The sequence below is a fragment of the Petaurus breviceps genome, unplaced genomic scaffold (assembly GCF_028583685.1).
Source record: "Petaurus breviceps papuanus isolate PSGF00001 unplaced genomic scaffold, PetGlider_PUasm1.0 90925, whole genome shotgun sequence".
NCBI lineage: Eukaryota > Metazoa > Chordata > Mammalia > Diprotodontia > Petauridae > Petaurus > Petaurus breviceps.
The window spans coordinates 6,998,203-7,017,906 of NW_027187380.1; the positions used below are offsets into that span (position 1 = coordinate 6,998,203).

A 19,704-nucleotide genomic window follows, 5' to 3' on the forward strand; every position below is an offset into this window, starting at 1 on the left:
TCTCTCTGTCTCTCTCTCTCTCTCTCTCTCTCTCTCTGTCTCTGTCTCTCTCTGTCTCTGTCTCTATCTCTGTCTCTCTCTCTCTGTGTCTCTCTCTCTCTCTCAATCTCTCTCTCTCTCCTTTCTCGCCCTGGGTGTTCTAGTTTGTAGATTATTAACGAATTGGGACTGGAAGAGTAAAGAGGGAAACTGAAGAATGACAGAACCAAGCACAAAGGGTCTCTGTAACAGTGTTGTGTGCCAATGGGATCATAGTTGTAATTAACCAAAGCTCAGTGATCCCTGACTCTTCATGAATACAACTGTTGTACAAAGGAAGGTGGACTTTGAGATACCACGGGCTCCGGTGGCAGTGGCCTGTCCTTGCATAGAGAGTAATGGGTCCTTTCCTAGGCTGATCCCTTTCCTTTCTACTTTCCCTCTCATCAGAGAGCTGGACAACAATTTCCAAGGCATGGACTGACCCTGAAGACAGTCTTGGATGAATCTGTTAAATAATCCCTTCATCCCATGGCCAAGTCCTATGCCGGACTGTCTCCTCACCCTCTGTTCTAGCTGTTGGGACAACTCTCTGGCCAAGGGCTGTCCTTTCTTGGACTTTAAAAAATAATCTCGGGCAGCTAGGTAGTGCAGTGAATAAAGGGCTGGCCCTGGAGTCAGGAGGACCCGCGTTCAGTTCCGGCCTCAGACACTTAACACCCACATAAAAAAACAAAAACCTTGGGCAAGTTACTTAACCTCAGTTGCCCTCCAAAAGGCAAAATAATAATAAAAATAATCTCATGATTAGTGAATTCTATGAATTACTGAGTTTTAGAGATTCCCTGGCAGCTTGGCATAGAGGCCATTCCAAAGGAATCTGGAAATCAGGTAGCCAAATCCTTTGTCTACGAAGAGACAGCTGGTGGTGCAATGGATAGAGCCCTGGGTCTGGAGTCAGGAAGACCTAAGTTCAAATTCTGCCTCAGGCCCTTACTGGTATTGTGACCCTGGGCAAAACACTTCACCTCTCTCTGCTTCAGTTTCCTCATCTAGCAAGAGGGAGTGGAGGAAAGAGAGGGTAAGGAGAGATAATGTTAGAACATACCTCCTAGGGTTGCTGTGAGGATCAAATGATGTAATGTATAAAGCACTTAGCACAGTGCCTGGAACATAGTAAGTGCTTAATAAATGCTCCTTCCCCATCCCTTTCTTTCCCTTTCGTTCTTCCGGTGCAGTCAGGCCTGAAGTGAGGTTCTGCAAAAGGAAGTTCTATCCTAGGCTATCTTTAGGGGGGGGAAGGTGGGAGCAGGAGAAGGGGGAAAGAAGAGAAAGGTAATGAAGAGGAAGAAAAATGTGCATCCTATGACTTCACTACTTCTAAGTGTGTAGGAGTGGAAAGAAGCCAGCACCTCCTGTACGCTGGCCACTATGCTAAGCACTTTGCAAATATTATTTCATTTATTGGATAGAGAACATTCTAGGCTGCAGAGGAGGGAAGAGCAGCCACTCTCATTCTTTCTTAAATCCTGCTACCAAACTACATTGGTGACTAGGTGGTACAGCATATAGAGCACAGGGCCTGGAGTCAGGAGGACCTGAATTCAAATCCAGCCTCAGACATTTACTAGCTGTGTGACCCTGGAAAAGTCACTTAACCCTGTTTGCCTCAGTTTTCTCATCTGTGAAATGAGCTGAAGAAGGAAATGGCAAATCACTCCAATATCTTTGCCAAGAAAACCCTAAAAAGGATATCACAGAGTCAGACACAACTCAACAACAACTGAAAAATGGGGGGCAGGGAATCTTAGAAACCATCCTGCTCCAGCCTCCTCAGTTTTCAGATAAGAAAACCAAGGCCCAGAGTGATGAGGGGACTTGCCCCAGATCCCACAGGTAACAAATAGCCAAGGAGGGATTTGAATGCAGGTGGTCTGTCCCCAAACCCAGTGTTCTTTCCACTATACTGTGATGCCTCACTTTGTTCCAGATAAGTTTATTTTAAGTAGTTTTCATCATTCATAAGATAAACTCATTTCTGCTTGACCCAGCCCTGGGTTTTCTTGTAACCAGCCTCTGCTGATTTCAGGTGACAGGGACAGGGATCATGGGTTGGGATTGTACCTCAAGAGAAGTGTACTAATATGACTTCCCTCAAAGAGCAGCACTCACAAATGCACATTAGATTTTCTGGCATTGGCAACATCTTGTATGACTTACCAGTCCCAAGCATAGGAGGGAACCATCCCAGGCAGTGCATTGGGGAAGGTTACTGGGTACTATTAACATCAAAAGGTTTTAAGTTAGTTGACACTCTTCTTTCTCCACTTCTCAGGTGAATCTACAAAATCTGGAGACCGAAGTGGCTACAGCAGCCCGGGTTCCCCAGGGACTCCTGGCAGCCGGTCCCGTACACCCTCTCTGCCCACACCCCCCACCAGGGAGCCTAAAAAGGTGGCAGTGGTCCGTACGCCACCCAAGTCCCCATCGTCAGCCAAAAGTCGCCTTCAGACTTCTACAGTCCCCATGCCAGACTTGAAAAATGTCAGGTCCAAGATTGGGTCCACTGAAAACTTAAAACATCAGCCAGGAGGTGGAAAGGTAAGGACCATAGTGCATTTCTCTTGGGTAGTTTTCCAGGCCCCATTGGAAGAATGGATTTTCAGGGTTATCAATAGTACTCTTTTAACATGGAGAAGTGATGGGTACAGGACCTTCTCTGCCAACCATAGACCTGACAACTTCAAAGCTGGCTTTTCCCTTTTTGTCTGCTAGGTTCCAGGACTGTTCCCAAGACTTTCTTCTCTGATTGCCTGACTGTTATAACCATTTCTGTGATGAGCAATCAGGAAAGTGGGTTGTTGTGTTATCATGAAATTTCCTGATACCCTCTAGGAAGGGTTATAGGTAACACTGATAAGTTGAGTGCTGTTCTCCACAGAAAGTAATGGCATTGTCATTAGAGGGTCCGCTGAGACGCCTGCTAGTATGATAATTTTGATGCTATAAGAGAAACCAGCAGTTTATCTTTGGGTCCCTCTCTTAGTGAGGAGGTTCATATTGTGTGGTGGTTTGCAGGAATTCCTTAACTTGCCTGGGACCTGGTCTCCTGTTCATAATGTGATAACTTGATTCCTGTCAGGCATTAATAATTGACTTAATAGTAGTTGTGTTCAAACCCAAATGTTACCTCATTGTTGTATCATCTAAAATAGCCCTGTTCTTCTTCTCCATTTTGGTGAGTTCTGGAGTCGTGAGGTTTTTGTGCAGAGGTCAGAAGGATAAGTTGATCCCTAAGGAGCCTGATGTTTATGTAGGCATGTGACCACCATGGTCAAGTGTCCATGCATCTCTGAATCCTTGGTTTCCTCTTCTGTAAAAGAGGATCACAGCTGCCTACCTCACAGGATTGTTGTGAGGAAAGCTTTCTGCAGAAACTTTAGGGTACTAGAGGAATGTAAGTCATTTTGATTTTTATTATAATTCCACTGGTTGGATTCTAGGCTGAAGAGGGAAAAGAGAAGGTAGAAGGTAGAACTGGCAACTGGACATTCCATTTTACCTGCCTGGATATGAGTAGGAGTGTCTCTATCAGAGGAGAGCTGGGAATTATAATGACAGCTGCCCAAGCCTGGGCTTAATCACATGGGTTTGGCATGGACCTGGTGACCAGCCAGCCAACTTCTAGACCAGTGGAATGAGTAAGATACTTTAGACAAACCATGAACCCACAGTGCCATACTCTCAGGAAGCACTTAATTAGCTCTGGGCTTCACCACCTACACCTCTGTGCCCAGTACAGTTTCCCAAAGGGTCTTTCTTCATCTTATTCAGAGATGTTTGTGTTAGCCCCAGGTCACACACTTCATCTCTGATCAGACAGAATTTCTGATTGTGTCACTGTTTTCTCTGTGACCCTCAACTTTTATCCCCTACATAGTCACACTGTCCTTCTAATTATTGGTCAAGAAGATTGCCTACCACAACAAGATGGCCTGACAGCAGGCAGCCCTTGAGGGAGCAGGCCTCTCAGGCCCATTCATCTCAGCCTTTTGGACTTGAGGGCTTCCTGCCTTTTCCAGAGCTCTTTTAAAAAGGTTGTCGATCTCTGGTTTTATTGAGAAATACTCCTACGCTATTAGGTCATTGCCTCTCCAGTAACAAGGATCAAGATGCTCAGGGTTTTTTATCCTGAGGCCTGTATTTGGCTTTCTCCCAGCCTCTGAAAAATTGGGTGAATTCCATGATCTCACAGAGAAGAAGGGAGATGGGATCCAGACCTACCGGGGCCTCTAGGTAGGACAGTGGATTGAATGCCGGACTAGGAGTCAGGATGTTCTGAGTTGGAATCCTGTCTTGGACACTTCCTCCCTCTGTGACCCCAGGTTAAGTCCCTTAACCTCTCTTCCAGCCTCAGTTTCCCCAATTGTAAAATGAGGATAATTATAGCACCTACCTCACAGGGTTGTTGTGAGGATCAAATAAGATAATAAGGCTTGTAAAGTGTATTGATTGGTCTGCGCTGCTCCCATGCTTCCTGTGCTTCTCTGAAGCTCCTTCAGTGTTGCCACCAGTGTTCCCTCCTCAGTCTCCTCTTAGGCCTCTGCTCCTATCTCATTCCCAAGGTTTCACCACTTTTATTGATGTAATTGAGCAAAAACAAAGCCTCTCCTATTACCTCCACATCTCCCGTTTAAAAATAAAAGTACTTCCCCATTCTTTTTCTATTAAGAATGGTATTATACCTACTGATACTGATGGTGATGCTGCTGATGCTGATAAAGGAGGAGGAAGTGATGGAAGAGGAAAAGAAGAATGAGGAAATAATAGCAGCCAGTCGCCTGATTCTCAGTGCAGGGGAAATAGGAAAGGTGTCGGTCTCTGGGGTTTGTGCATGGGGAGGCTGCACACAAATACACATTTTCCTCCCTGCCACATTGCAAAACTGTCTCCCCTAAACACCTTCGGAGCACAGGCCTGTTGTCATATCTTGTTGAGAACCACATAGGAATAATAATTTTTTAAAACCACTTTTCAAACTCTTCCTCAGTTACCCTTTTTGTCCAAAATTCCCTAGCCTTAATTAAAATGAAAAGGCACCATTCCTCAATACGGTGCTTTCCCTGTCTGCTTTGGCTTTTGGTGTTTTGTTTTTTTTTATTGGAAACAAATGCTCTGCCCCAGCTTCCTTCTCTCCTTGTCCATTCTCTCTGGTCCTTGTTGAAACATCAGACAAAGACAAGTGACCTAATTCATGGTCAAGACCAGACACAGCCCTTAGGGCTTTACTGTCAAAGAACCCTTTGGAAGCTCAGTGGAGATTCCTGTGAGATGTGATGTTTTGATCTTTATCACTCTGTTTACTGGCTCTTTAAAATTCAAAGCATGAAAATCTATCTCAGAACTCCTGGGAGTCTTAATTCTTTAAGTATTACCCAGGTACCCAGGCTGCACCCACCTCCCTTTTACTTATCCACCTGCCTTCCCTTCCGAATGGCATAGACAAGAGCTTTTGTTTCTGATCAGCCCACAGAATTTTTCCTCACAGATCTCGGGTATCTTAGAAGCCAGCTTAGGAGATCTGGCCAACATTCGCCTAGTTCTCTCGCCCGCCATCAGCTAAGAGCAGCTGCATGGCCTCTGAAGCAACAAAAGGAAACAAACCTTGTGTTGGCCGCCCTCGTGGAAGAAGTGGGGCCAAGTTCTCCCACTAAGAGCTTCCCTCTGCAGTCCCAGCTCTCGGCCTGTGGGTGTCAGGCTTGGGCTCCGTGCTGACAGTGATAGGAAATCCTGAAATGCAAGAATATGAGAAAGTGAGGAATAATTCCATCTCATTATGGCATCTGAATTCTCTGGACCAGTTGCACCTGGGAAATGGAACATGTTATGTGTGGTTACCACCTGAAGTGTTAAAAGAGAATAGAGAGGTGGCTAGGTGGCACAGTGAATAGAGCCTGGCCCTGGAGTCAGGAGGACCTGAGTTCAAATCCAGCCTCAGGCACTTAACACTTACTAGCCATGTGACCTTGGGCAAGTCGCTTAACCCCAATTGCCCTGCCTTCCCCCCTCCAGAAAAGCAAAAGAGAGAGAAAGAAGGACATGGTTTCTGAATTGATATTTGAAGAAAGACTGATGATATTTCTCTTCCATGTTAGTCTAAAACTTTCAGATTAGGATAATTTGTAAATGCTTTCTTAATATTTCTTAAAGGCAGTGGAGAGTTTGATCCACTTTCATAACATGAACATCCTGAAGGCAGACTCAGGATTCCAACTATTTTTCCCAAAGGAACAATTAACTAGTCATTCCCAGGATTCCTTTAGAATTAGAAAGAGACAGCTTTAAGACAGATGATAGGAAATCCGAGATGGGTAACATCTCTGCTCTAACAGCCTCTCCTAGAGTCAGGCAGACTACATCTCCCCCCTCAAGGTTCTAGTGGGTACTCTGAGGGGTTAGGCTGGCTTCTCTGTTGCTGTTGGTTTGAGCCTCCCCATTGTTAGAGGCCAGTTCCATTTAACCACTTAACCATCTGATAGCTTTTTCATTGAGCTATTCACTTCAAAGATATAGCAAGAACATTTGTATAAGCATTTCCCTCAATACCTCTGGGGCATACTCTCCCTTAAGCCACCTTGGTCTCTAAGGACAGTAGGCTCAAAATTTAGTTCTGTCTCTATATTGAATTGGTCTTATCAAATTCATGTCCGAAGTTGGCATCCCTGCCACTTGAGTCAGCTTTTCCTAGCATGGGATTCAAACATTGCTTCTTGTTCCTTGGGGGATAAGTGCTTCAGTGGCTGAAAAAAAAACTGACCTGCAACACCCAGCATGCCCTCACACCCTTAGTGTCATGAAGGCTTCTCTCCTGACACTTGCAACAGAAAAAGACAGATGAAAAAGCAAAGGAGTGAAGCCATATGGATTCAGAGAGGGAGAAGTCCCAAAGGCCTTTCTCCGTTTAGACCATGTTGTCTCACTGGGTGCCATGTTGCATGAAGAGAGTCTAAGAGGAAGTGATGAGAAGGGACAGGCCTTCCTGAAAGCCCTGCTAGCTAGAAAGGCCCCCTCCACCGCGTCGTTAGCACATTACAGAATGTCCACACAGGCTTCGGAGTCTCTCTTCTTACAGCAGCAAGCTCTGTAAACATACTGAATGTGGAGAGGAGACAGAGGCAGAAAGAGTCAACGGGGCTGGCACGTGTGTTGGACCCCCCCCTTCCCCTCCGCCGCCGCCGCCATGACAGATTTATCAGTTTTCAGCAAAAGGTTGTCCAGGCCAAATCAATTCACAGACAACCACGATGGTTTAGCAGAATATACTAGAGATGACAGATCTCTAGCTGGTAGTTAATGAGAAGTTAGAGATGGGGTGACATCAGAAGAGAGGGCTGGATTGAAAGTTAGAAGCCCTGGGCCTGAATCTTGCCATTGATTGCCCAAGTGACCTTGAGCAGTCATTTAATTTTTCTGGGCCTCAGTTTCCTCATCTGAAAAATGACCAGCTTTGGTAAGAAGGAGAAATGCTCCTGGAGGCAGCTCAAGTACAGGGCCAGGAGTCTTGAAGAACTGATTTCAAATCCAAACTCAGACACTTCCTAGCTGTTTGATCCTGCGCAAGTCACTTAACCTCTGTCTGCCTCAGTATTCTCCACTTGTAAAGTGGTAATAATAATAGCACTTAAATCAAACTGTTGTTGTGAGGATCAAGTGAGGTAATATTTGTAAAAGCACTTTGCATGGTGCGTGATACATCATAGGTACTTAATAAAGGTTTGTTCCCTTCCCAGAAAGGAGGGTTGGAAGATGAAATGGACAAAGATAAGAGGAATGTTGAGGTGGAAAGGAGGAAAGTAGAAGGAACTAACTTGGAATAGCTTTGATATTCTTAGTAATGTAGGAGGTGAAGTCATCTGTCAAGAGTGAAAAGGGAGAGAAATGGAATCTGGGGAATGGAAGAGGTAGAAAGGAGGTTTGGAACAGCCTTTAAGGGGAATGTGATGGGAAATCAACAAGAAATCCTGTGACTATAGTCAAGACAGATTATGAAGGACAAGCCAAGAGGCTTCTAGAATTATTTAAATTTTAATAAAAAGTAAATAGTTCTATTAGTTAATAGAATTAAACTCATAGTTTTTAGGCTTGCAGACTTTCAGGATTGCTGAATAGCTTTGAAGGCTGTCCAGTTGAGGTTGGATAGCATGAATCTGTGGTGGAGTCATTTGAAATAGTTCCATTAGTTATGTGAGCCGTGTTCAGCAGCCCAGGGCCAGGAGTAGACCAAGAGCATAACTCAAGGTTGGAGATTGGGCTGGCCGGCCTGATGGATGTCTGAAGAGTGAGGGGAATCTTGGGTGTTGGCCAGAATGTTATTGAAATGGCTGATGATAGAGTAAAATGAGGTGAGGAGGCAGGTGAAGACAGAAAAGGGTTGAAGGAGAATACGAACAGGAAGTCTTGAAAAGACTTGATAAAGAAAAGGTTGGAGGAAGGAAGAGAGGGAGAGAGTGGTAAGGAGCTTGTGGGGTCATAGAAGGGAATCTTAGAGATCCAAACATGAGAGGTAGAACAGATGATGTCCAAGATGTGTCTGCACTGAGAGGTGACTGGAGTGGAATAAAGATGAAGGTCATTAAAGTTAGAGAGTTTGAATCATTTTTGAGCCATAATTATTATGTATTAGTATTAGCTAATTTGTGAACATAGATGTTAGTCACCAAAGAGGTAGATGAAAAGACCTTCAGAAGACTTTTGAAAATTATTAACAGTGATCAGAGGCTTCAACACATTATTAATGGATGAACATATTAAGAAATAGATTAACATCTTATTTATATTCATTATAGATGAACAGATTAAAGAAATGAGTGAGCAAAAAAAGATGGGCACAGGGAGAAAGCGAAAGCTAACTGAAGTTACCTATGTATGTGCTGTTGGTGCCATATAACAAAATGAAGCAGTCTGCTGCTAATTAGACCTTTGGTAGTTGACTGCTGTAAAGAACTGGACAGGAGCTGCACAGGAGGGGCCAGCATGAGATAGGCTGTAATCCACAAAATAAGATGAGATCCATTTGAAGGTATTCTGAGTGTTTGGTTGCAATATCCTAACAATCCACAAGATGGCGATGTTACTCCATGAAAGTTTCTCTCTACGGGTGTGTCTGCACCTTCTCCAATTTTTTTCTGTTCTCTCTTTGTCCATCATTTTCTTTGTCTTTCTCTTCCCCCATCAGCTTCCTTTTCTCTCCCTCCTTTAATTCACTATGATATTAAACTGAATTATACTTTTCATGATTAATTTATTAATTAAAGTTTTTTTCCCCCTCTGGTTATAATTTTTAAAAAAGAGAGAGAAGCAGAACATTTTGTTTTCTTCTAAAGAAAATTCACTAAAGCTGTTTGCCTCGTTTTTGAGGGGCATTGGAGGGGGGGTTAGTACTTAGGCAGACCTCAGATTTTTTTTTTTGCCTTTTTTTTGGAGGGCAATTGGGGCTAAGTGACTTGCCCAAGGTCACACAGCTAGTTTTTGTGTTAAGTGTCTGAGGCTGGATTTGAACTCAGGTCCTCCTGATTCCAGGGCCGGTGCTCTAGTCACTGTGCCACCTAGCTGCCCCTTCAGATGATTTTTTTAATGGATCAACTGCCCTAGTTTTTATTAAAAAAAAATACTTCTAACTAATGCTTTCATAAACCTCAGTTATATGTCAGCTCCCATCCCCCTTACCTCTCCTCTCCATCTCTGCCCAGGTCCCCAACTCTCTTGTAGCTATAGAGAGCTTCATTGGAAAGACAGGGCAGTCATCAAAATACCTTTTGATAATAGGAAAAAGAGTTAGATAGGGCAATGGTCTATCCCTCACGAGTACCAGAGGCTCGGAGCTTTGGTTTTTTTAGACCCTCTGGTTATATTTCACTTTGTTTAAGTTCCTAAATTTATAAATTCAGTTTTTGGTTACTTAACTCATTTTCAAGATACCTGTGGAAGTTTCTTTTTAAAGGAACCTTGCTGGGAAATCCTTTCAAAAACAAATAATGTTTTGGTAAAAGTTATGTTGGTAGCTCTTAGCAAATTGGGGTTTTGTCTCATGAGTTACCCTAAATTGAGAGAAAGATGAGAGAAAGATTTCTTTTGTGTTTCAGCTTTAGTTCCAAGTATAACCTGCCCCTGTTGGGTCACTTGTAGCTGCTGAGAATGTCTTTGGTTTTGACAGGACAATATTTTGGCAGGCAACATTGACTGATTGTGTTGAGGTTGAGTTATTTCATGTCCTACTCTCCGTGAGGCTGTTTGGGGTTTTCTTGGCAGAGATATTGGAGTGGTTTGCCATTTTCCTTCTCCAACTCATTTGACAGATGAGGAAATTGAGACAAACAGTGTTAAGTGACTTGCCCAGGGTCACACAGCTAATAAATGTCTAAGGCTGGATTTGAACTCAGATCCTCCTGACTTCAGACCCAGTGCTCTATCCACTGAGCCCCCTAGCTGCCCTTGACTGGCTATAGTTTTTTTACTAAAGTCACATATGAACATGTGCACAATTATAGAGGTTTAATATAACCTACTAGCCCAAGGTTTGACCTTGCTGCCAAATGATTTTGAAAATCATTAATAGTGATCAGAGGCAACAACACATTACTAATGGGATTATGAAAGAACAAAAAAAGATGGGCACATGAAGAGGTCCAGGGATGACTGAGGTTATCAACCTATACTGAGAAAGTGAAACAGTCTGCTGCTGGTTGTACCTTCTTTCAGCTGGTAAAAGGGACTAGATGAGAGCTAGCAAGGAGATTTAACACCCCTGGAGCCAATGGAGTCAGGGTGAGAGCAGAGGTGGGAAGAGGGGTCATGATTCTACCTCTAGCAATCATAGATATACGTAGAATTCTAGTCCTAGAAGTAGCCAAATCAGTCTGACGTGTTTTACCTCCTCATTTCATGGTTCCCCCATCCCTGTGTCTCTCCTGCTCCCAAGGTAGAGTCTCCCTTAAAGGAGCATTCTTAGGGAGACACAAGATTAGAAGGGAAAGTCTAGTCCAAGCTAAAGTAGCCCTGGGAGATCTGGACTGAGATCTAAACCAGAAGTAAAAGCCAGGCCAGGGGCCAGAATCAGTGGGGGGATAGGCTGGACTAGGATGGCTAGAATTCCAAGACTGGACAAACCCCCTGGAGAAAAACAGACCATTTAGCAACAAATGTTATCCCAAAGTCCAAGCAAGCAGTCAGTGAGCATCAGGCAAGTCTCACACTTGGACATCTTGACAGGGGGTGTTCAGTTAGACTAGGTAGCAATAAGCCAAATTCTAAACAGCCAGAGAGTTGGAATCTAAAAGTTGGAAAGGACCTCAGAAGTTTTGCAGCCCAGCTCACACACCTGAGCAGGAATTCCCTTTAGAACATCCCTGACAAGTTAGTCATCATGCTTCTGGAAAATCTCCAGTGATGAGAACTCACTTCCTCCCAAGGTAAGACCATTCTGCATTTGGATAGCTCATTCCATCACGAAAATTCCTTAAGCTTGAGACTTCGTTTTCTCTCATTTATTTGTTGCCCTACTTTATTCCCTCTGTAAATTCAGAAGCCTATTTTTAAAACTGACATGCCTGTCACTTATAAATAAAAATTCAATCCCACGTTAAAAGATTTTTTTTTTCATCTAGAATACCTTAAAGTCTGAGGGTGGTATAAATAGGAAGATCTGGTAGGAAGATAATAAGCACTGAAATAGGAGCCAGGAGCCAGTTCAAATCCTTGCTCTGCAAACTAACTGTAGGTATGACCTTGTACCTAAAATGGAGGTGGTTGGAGTAAATGGTCTCTTAAGAGCACTTCTTACAGTCTATGAATCTAGAATCAGCTGCTCGACTAACTTCAAAAGTGAGTATGTGAACATCTGTTCTTAAAAATTCTTCCTGCAAGGCTGTATTGATGTTAGTATAGACCTCCTAATGTTAAAGTTATCCAAAAATAGAATACTGGGCTGCTTTGGAAGGTAGTGGTTCCCACACTTCCCCTTCCCTGCCCAGTAGTGTTGGGAAAATGTCAGGTATTTGTTGTTGTTGCTGTTGCTGTTGTTGAATGGGTGGAGGGAAGAGGGTCTTGTTTCAGGCCTGGGTGGGCAAGATTGCCAATGTGGATCTGTGCTCTGTGATTCTGTAATTTGACACTGGCCAAGAGTAAGGAGCTGGGTTTTAATTTGGGTGTGTTAAGGAATACTATTTTTGTAGCAAAAGGATGTCAGTCTGCTATGTTTGGTTAAGTAAAGAGAGAGAAGTATTGAGGATAGGTCCAGAGGAGAGGTGTGCTGTAGTCAGAGACGCAAGACCAAGGCTGAAAGTCAGGAAATCTGAGTCCTAGTAACTTCTCCCCAGCCCCGTTACCTCGGGCAAGCCATTTATTCTCCCTTCCTCTTTTGCATGAAAGGGCTAGACTAGATAATACCTAAACTCCTAAGATCATTCTGATATTCTGTGATTCCATGATAAGAATTAGTTCAGTAAGAAAATATGGTCTCTGTTGGTCAGTCGCTTACTTGTGTCTGACTCTTGGTGACCACATGGACCATAGCGCAGCCAGTGCTATCTGTGGGGTTTTCTTGACAAAGACCCTGCAGTGGCTTGCCATTTCCTTCTCCAGAATGCATGGTTAGTACTCCTCAACAATCAGTCCAATTTGAGGTCATAGTAAAAGTTCCATTTTGTCTCCTTATGTTGCAAACTGGTTTCTTTTCGGCGTTAAACAAGAGAGGTTGATGGGTTCACAATGCACAGTGAGACATATCTTTTTGGACATGGCCAATGCAGTAATTTATTCTGCTTGATCATGTATATTTGTTGTAAGAGTTCTGCCCCCCTCTTTTTTTCCTTTTCTAATAGTAGGGAGAAAGAAAATAAATTTGTGTTAAGTTAAAAAAAATTAACGAAAAAATGAGTATATCTAAGAAGACAATGGGACAAAGTTTATCCCCAAAGAAAAGGTATGAGAATGTAGTTCCCTCCCTCCCAGCTGCAGTCTTGAATTTGGAACGCTGTATAAAATGTCAGTGTTAGTCAATGTGTCATTTAAAAAAAAATCTTTTAAATTCTTTATTAAAAGGGATCTACTGGGGTGGCTAGGTGGTGCAGTGAATAAAGCACTGGCCCTGGAGTCAGGAGGACCTGGGTTTGGATCCGGCCTCAGACACTTAACACACACACACACACACACACACACACACACACAAATAAAACCTAGCCGTGTAACCTTGGGCAAGTTACTTAACCGCAGTTGCTCTCCAAAAGGCAAAAAAAAAGGGATCGGCTTCTGGGTGGGATATGGGAAGGCAACAGCATGGAATATGTAGGTAATGTAAAAACAAAACAGAGCAGTATTTTTTAAGAGGGCAATGAAGAGATGCATAGTGGGCGTGAGCAGGCCATAACTCTTAGCTAATGAAGGATTACAAAGAAAAAACATGTGTATATGTGTGTGTATGTATTTGATGTTGAACTATGCCCATCCCCAACTTTCTTCCCCTGTCCCAGCTTCATCTACATAGTATAATTCAGCTCTTGGGCTCTGCCTCCAACAACAGCAGCACAGCAGACTTTGACTAGATCTTGATTGTCTCTAGGGAATGAAGGATGAGACTCAGTGCCTGTGGTTTGAAGCTCTCCTAGGTTTTCTGTAACCCTGTTATCTCCAAGCACCCGTTTCCTGCCCAGCTTCAGTGATGCCACACAAATAGCATGGTGGGAAGAACACAGAATATAGCGGCAGGAAAACTCTGTGCTCATGGATGTCTTGGGTAAAGGCAAAGGTGACATGCCTGTCTAATTGTAAATGGCAAAAAGCTTGGAGGGACAGTTAACACGTTGGATGACAGAATCAGGATACAAGAAAGATGAATGAGCTGAAGTCAATAAAGTAAATTCAATTTAATAGGGTTAACAGCCCACTTCACTTGGAATCAGAAGTCTACTGAAAAGGACCAGATCTGGAAAAGAGGAAATCTGGATTCCTGTTCCATTCAGTAGGAGGCAGATGTGAGTCAGCAAAAGGACCATTGACTAGAACCAGAGTCCCTGCCTTAGAGTTCTGGTCATTAGTCTTCTCCAGGGCTCAGGTTCCTTATTTGTAAAAGGAGAAAGCTGGACTAGTTGGATTTTTCAGGTCTATTCTGATTTTCAGTAAGAGAGCTCATGGTAAGTTACAAAGAGGCGGGGTTAGGCTCTGAAATTTTCTCTGTCAGGAAAATTTCCTAATAATTAGATCCCAGAAATGAGTAAGCTGCCTCAGGATTCAGTGAGTTCCTCTCACAGAGGAACTAGCTCTCCAGAAAGAAATGGGGGAAAAGTAGGTAGGGCACACTTTAAATTTCATCTGCATTTGTTAACATTTTCCCCATCAATTTCTTAAGTCTCAGCAGTCAACAGAACAATAGTCAAGCTCTGATTTGTAGCATTTGCTGGTTTCCAAGGTGGGAATGCTCACTCTGAAAATGTAGCAGCCAGCTCTCTTGGAGTCATTCCAGCCGGCTCCAGCACAGCCCTTGTTACCCTCCACTAAAGGCCTTGAAGGCTGCATATCCATGTTGGAGACATGGTAAAGAAGATTCCTGTTAAGGTACGAAATGGATTAGGTGGCTTCTGATGTTGTCTTGGTCACAGCTGGTGAATTCAGAAGATTCCCAGAGCCTGACAAATGGAATGTGCATCGCTTAGTCTACTTGCTTAGACTTTATTTAAGGATACACGAATGTAGAAGTCAGCAATCTCCAGATGGATCTAAGCTGTACCCACAGAACCCTCTCAGACCCCCAAGATGCACCATCCAGACCTGGGAGTTTGTTCTATACAAGACTCGTCACCTATTACATTAGAAAAGTCTTCCCTGCTGGGTGAGGGGATGTGTGGATGCTACGTGGGGATGTGTGGAGGCTACGTGGGGATGCTAGACCAAGGATCACATGGCAAAGAGGACTCAGCCCCAGTTCAACCCTGTGCCGGAGGTGTTTACCCTACAGATGGTTTTCTCCACCCTGAGGTCAAGTACTAGGCATATTCCCAGGCCCAGGTGATCCATGCAGGCGTGGAGCCTCTGCCTACTTGCACAACTGAAGTTCCTTCCAATTCCAAGGTTCTGTGATTCCATTGGTGTCCTAATTCTGCTGCTTATGAGTCATTTGACCCTGAATGAGTCCCTTAAATCTCTGTTAGTCTCCATTTACATTTATGTAAAATGGAGATCCTAAAAGTATCTACCTACCTCACAGAGTACTTGTGAGGAAAACTCTTTAAGGGTATGGTCTTTCCACTCCTAAATCTATGGTACTGTAATCCGTATGTATGCATCTGTGTGTACTTTGGGGGGAAGAGGTAGAAGGCAAGGGATAAGTTTATGGGGGTACCTGCACACTGAAAAAGAAAGGAAAGAAGGCATAGGGGAAATAAATTCATTTATTTAAGAATACTCAAGGGATAGGAAACGGAGGAGTTCTACATTAATACTACAATGGGAAAGAAACCTTTCTTTTTTCCTGAGAAAGTTTCCCAGCTGTCTGTCTTCTCAAATGGATACCTTTTGCTTTCTGTACATCAGATCCTTGCCATTTAAATTCCATCCTGTTGGTTTTATCCAAAGCAATAATGATAATAAGGCAGGTTTCTCTGTATGGGATGGGACTTTAGAACAGGGGCAGGTTTGGGAGTCAGAGGGTCCTAGCTATACCACTCACTATCTGGGTAACCTTAGGGGAGTGCCTTTATATCTCCAGGCTTTATTTTCCTCATCTTAAGAGCAAAGATGTTCTAGCTCTAAATCTATGTAATCACTTGTCTATGTGTACATTTCTGAAAAGTTGTAAAATGAATCCCGGTTTCAGTATATAAGATCTTGCCATTTCGTGGAACCCTTTTTCACAGCACTCATGATTGCCCACCCCTCAAAAACATATCTGACTTTGTAAATTCAGATTTTCACCTATTACTTTGTTTCGTAAAGTGAAGTCCCCCCTCTTGAAGTCCCCAGTGGTGAATGTCTTTACAGGATGGCTCCTCCATGGATGAGGACTTGGCACCTCTAACCACTTATTTGCCGTGTGTGCTTTTCCAGGTTATTAGAAGCATGGAAGGGCACCGTCTTTCAAAGATTTTTCCTCCCAGGCAGCTCCTGTGGGACCAGACTAAGATCTCTTTGGTGGATCCAGAAGAAGCAGGCTGGGCAGTGCCCATTGTCAGAGAAATAGCAGTCTCTGGTCCTGTGGGGGCCGGCTCCAGCTGGGCCTTGCGGCAGTGGCAGCAGCCACTGCCGCCTTTCCTTGTCCCCAGCGTTGGGAGACCTGAGTACTGTAGGGCAGAGGGGCTCCGTGCCTGTGTGCTTTGTGACTCATCTTCTTTTCTGGCTATCAAAGGTGCAGATATTTAATAAGAAGCTGGATCTTAGCAACGTCCAGTCCAAGTGTGGCTCAAAGGATAATATCAAACACGTCCCAGGAGGAGGCAGTGTGAGTACCTGCACCCCTTCAATGCACCCTACTATGATTTATTAGAAGTAGCATGAATCTCTACATGCCTGTGTCTGTGAGACTTAAATAAAGAAGAGAAAGTTTTCTTAGTATTCAAATTCCTGGTTCCTCAGCCATTTCTGACAAAGGGGGTTCCAGGGTGGTGCAAACACTGCATTTGGAGTCAAAGAACCTGAATTCAAATCCTGGATTTGCCACATTCTGGCAAGTCACCCAAAGCTACTCTGGCCTCAATTTCCTCAAGGGTAAAATAAGAGGGTTGAGACTAGATGGCCTCTCAGGTCCCTTCCAACTCTGAATCTGTGATCCTGTGATTCCTTGACCCCTGTCTTCATGCCCACTGCTCCTAGAAATGTGGGTTTCCTCTCACACAAGAAACATGGGGACTTGCTTGGGTGGTAGCTGAGACAGGTGAGGCAAAGAGGTGCTTGGGGTCATCTGTACAGAAAGAAAGTTCAACTCTCAAAGCATAATTAAGAAACTTCTAGCAGATCTCATTGCAGACCCCTGGAAAAACAGTCATTACTGTAAATTGTTATGCCATTGCCCAAGGACGTTGGGATAAAAGGGTTGGAAAATCCTGGTACCTCATCTGGCCCATGAACTGTATTAGTCAACCAGAGGAATTTAAGCCTGTCTGTCCTTTAGCAACCCCAGGGGCACCTGGCAAATATTCACTGATGATGTCAAGAACTATTTAATTCCTCACCCATGAATCTCCTCTCTGAAGCTCACTCATCATAGAGCAGTTTCCAAGGAACCAGCTCAAGTAGGGGCCCCAGGGGTGCTGCTCGGGCCTAGGCCCTGCTGCCATCAGTCAGTCCTAAGGAGGAGGGATTTTTCCCCTTACCTTCTTCCTGAGGAGTAACTACAGTAAGAGCTGGAGCGGTGGGGAGGGCAGATCCCTTTGTCAGACACAGCATTTGGATGAGGAGCCACTGGAATTTCAGTTCGTCCCATGGTATCAGCCGTGTCTCATGCTTTGGATGGGGCAGGCACAAATCGCTTGTTCCCTTGGCATAAGCAAAGACCAGCTGTCAACCAGCTTTTGCGAGGAGAGAAAAGGCATCTGGGGATGGCCAGGCCTATGCCAAGGCCAGTTCTTCTCCTTCGCTGGGGGAGAGAGTACAGATGGGGAGCAGCCCCAGTGTAAGTTCAAGAAAGCTGAAGCCTTCAGATATAACTTTTGAGAGAGGAATGTGGAAGCACTGCTTGGGGGCCCATGCCCAGCTTCCCATGAGGACCACCACAAGGCTGGCATCCTTATTTCTGATTGGTCTTTGGATGGCACTGTTGCCACAAACTTTGAAAGTGTCCCTGCTCTCCTTCAACCCCACCCAGGCCCTGGGGCTGCCACTAGTTAATGATCTGTCCACAAATATCTAAGTGCACCAAGGGAGTCTAGCTATTTAAAAAAAAAAAAAAACAACCCTTTTGGGAAAAAGCAATAGCAACTCCCTCCTCATTTATCCGGTTTGGGAATTTTCATCTTATTTTGCAGTCTTACTGCCTGTGCAGCCTGGGGGCCTTGGTTTTCTTATCTGGAAACTGAAGGGGTTAGGCAAGAGGATCTCTAAGGATCATTCTAGCTCTGAATTCATGCACCTATATGAATGTCAGCTATTGTTATCATCTTCCTCATCCTGGGTCATGCATGTCAGGTTTTCCTAAAGAAGGGCATGCCTGTACATTGCAGACTTTACCGATATGATCACCATGATGCATCGTCTGGGAGGCCCAGCCTCCCAGGCCTGTTTCTCTCCTAAGAACTCTCATCTGTACTGTAGGACAGCATAGAATACTTATTCTTGCCATGGGCTATACCAATATCCTGCCCCACACAGCCTCATGCCGACTTCCTGCTGTTAAACCTTCTTGTTGCCAAAATGCTCACCCTAGCACCTAGCAGCTATTGCATGGCGTTGTTGCTAACCCTTCTCACCAGTATCTGTTGTCACGTCCCAACCACCCCCTTCCTTTCATCCCTCTCGACCTCTGCTGCTTGATAAGAAGAATGTGCAAAAAAAAAAAAAAAAGCATTGCAAATCCATGATGATGGACTCCAGTGTGTATGCTTTGGGCTTTTAGTTTCAGATGTTGGATGAAACAGATGAATCCATCCCAAACTGCAGATCCAGGATAAGAAGACTGTTCTCACCAGCTTAATTTGGGTTATTGAAGAGGGTCAGAGTTATGTTCTAACTTGGTCATTGGTCCAAGGAGTTTTGCTCAGAGCCAGAGCATAAGATTTTAAAGCTATTGAAGGTCTATCTTGCCAGTACCCAGCTACTACCTACTACAAGAGGGAACTGGTTGAAAGTGTGTGGATGACTCTATTCATCCCGTTCCCACTACTGGGAAAAATAAATAAATACTTCATAATCCATGCCCCTATGTATGGTTGTTGGTTAGAAATGTCTTTTTTTGTTTGTTTGTTTGCTTTTAATTATTGTCATTTTAAGAAGCTTCAGTTCCCAAAGCATCTGGGAATAACACCAAAGATCCTTGGGCTCCCAGTCTTCTTGTCAGGGTCAGTTGGTCACCTGACTCTACTCCTCATAATTGTGGGTTGACCCTTATAAGGGACTGTCCACCTGACAAACCCCCTTCTTGGTTTTATATTCTGTCCCTTGGCAGGTAACCACTGTTTCTTCCCATGACTATCAAGCAGAAAACACTTTTCCTGATGGAAGGACTACAGGCTGGGGAAATTCTGACCACCTATAAATTGTGAGCCTCAATTGGAATTATTTTGTCTGCAGAGTTGGGCAATCTTCTGGGTGGCCCACAGCAGTTGTCCCCATGGGTGGTCCAGAGGGTTGTCTGAGGAGCAGCAACAGAAGTGGCTTCTGGCACCAAGCTACCGACCCTCTGACTCCAGCTGCTGACAAGTTCATATTCTCTCTCTCTCTCTCTCTCTCTCTCTCTCTCTCTCTCTCTCTCCCTCTCTCTCCCTCTCTCTCCCTCTCTTTCACTCTCCCTCCATCCCTCTCCCTCCCTCTCCCTTTCCCTCTCCCTCCCTTTTCCTCTTCCCCTTTCTCTCTTCCTTCACTTCACTCTCTCCCCTTTCCCCTTTTCTCTCTTTTCCTCTATCTCCCCATTTCTCTTTCTCTCCCTTCCCTCTTTCTCTCTTCTCCCTCTCCCCTTTTCTCCTCTTTTCTCTCACCCCCCCATCTCTCTTTCCCCCTCTCCAATTCTGTCCCTTTCTCTCCCTCCCT

The 19,704-nt window shown here is 44.2% G+C and overlaps 1 protein-coding gene across 5 annotated transcripts in view; it reads left to right on the forward strand.

The window, feature by feature from the left end:
• Window positions 1–19,704, forward strand: part of MAPT (microtubule associated protein tau) — a 165,365-nt gene that overhangs the window by 120,194 nt on the left and 25,467 nt on the right. For all 5 annotated transcript variants that reach the window (XM_069076206.1, XM_069076209.1, XM_069076207.1 and 2 more), the window contains 2 exons: window positions 2,315–2,580; window positions 16,373–16,465. In XM_069076206.1, the coding sequence (XP_068932307.1) occupies window positions 2,315–2,580; window positions 16,373–16,465 (359 nt within the window). The remainder of the gene's footprint in view (window positions 1–2,314; window positions 2,581–16,372; window positions 16,466–19,704) is intronic.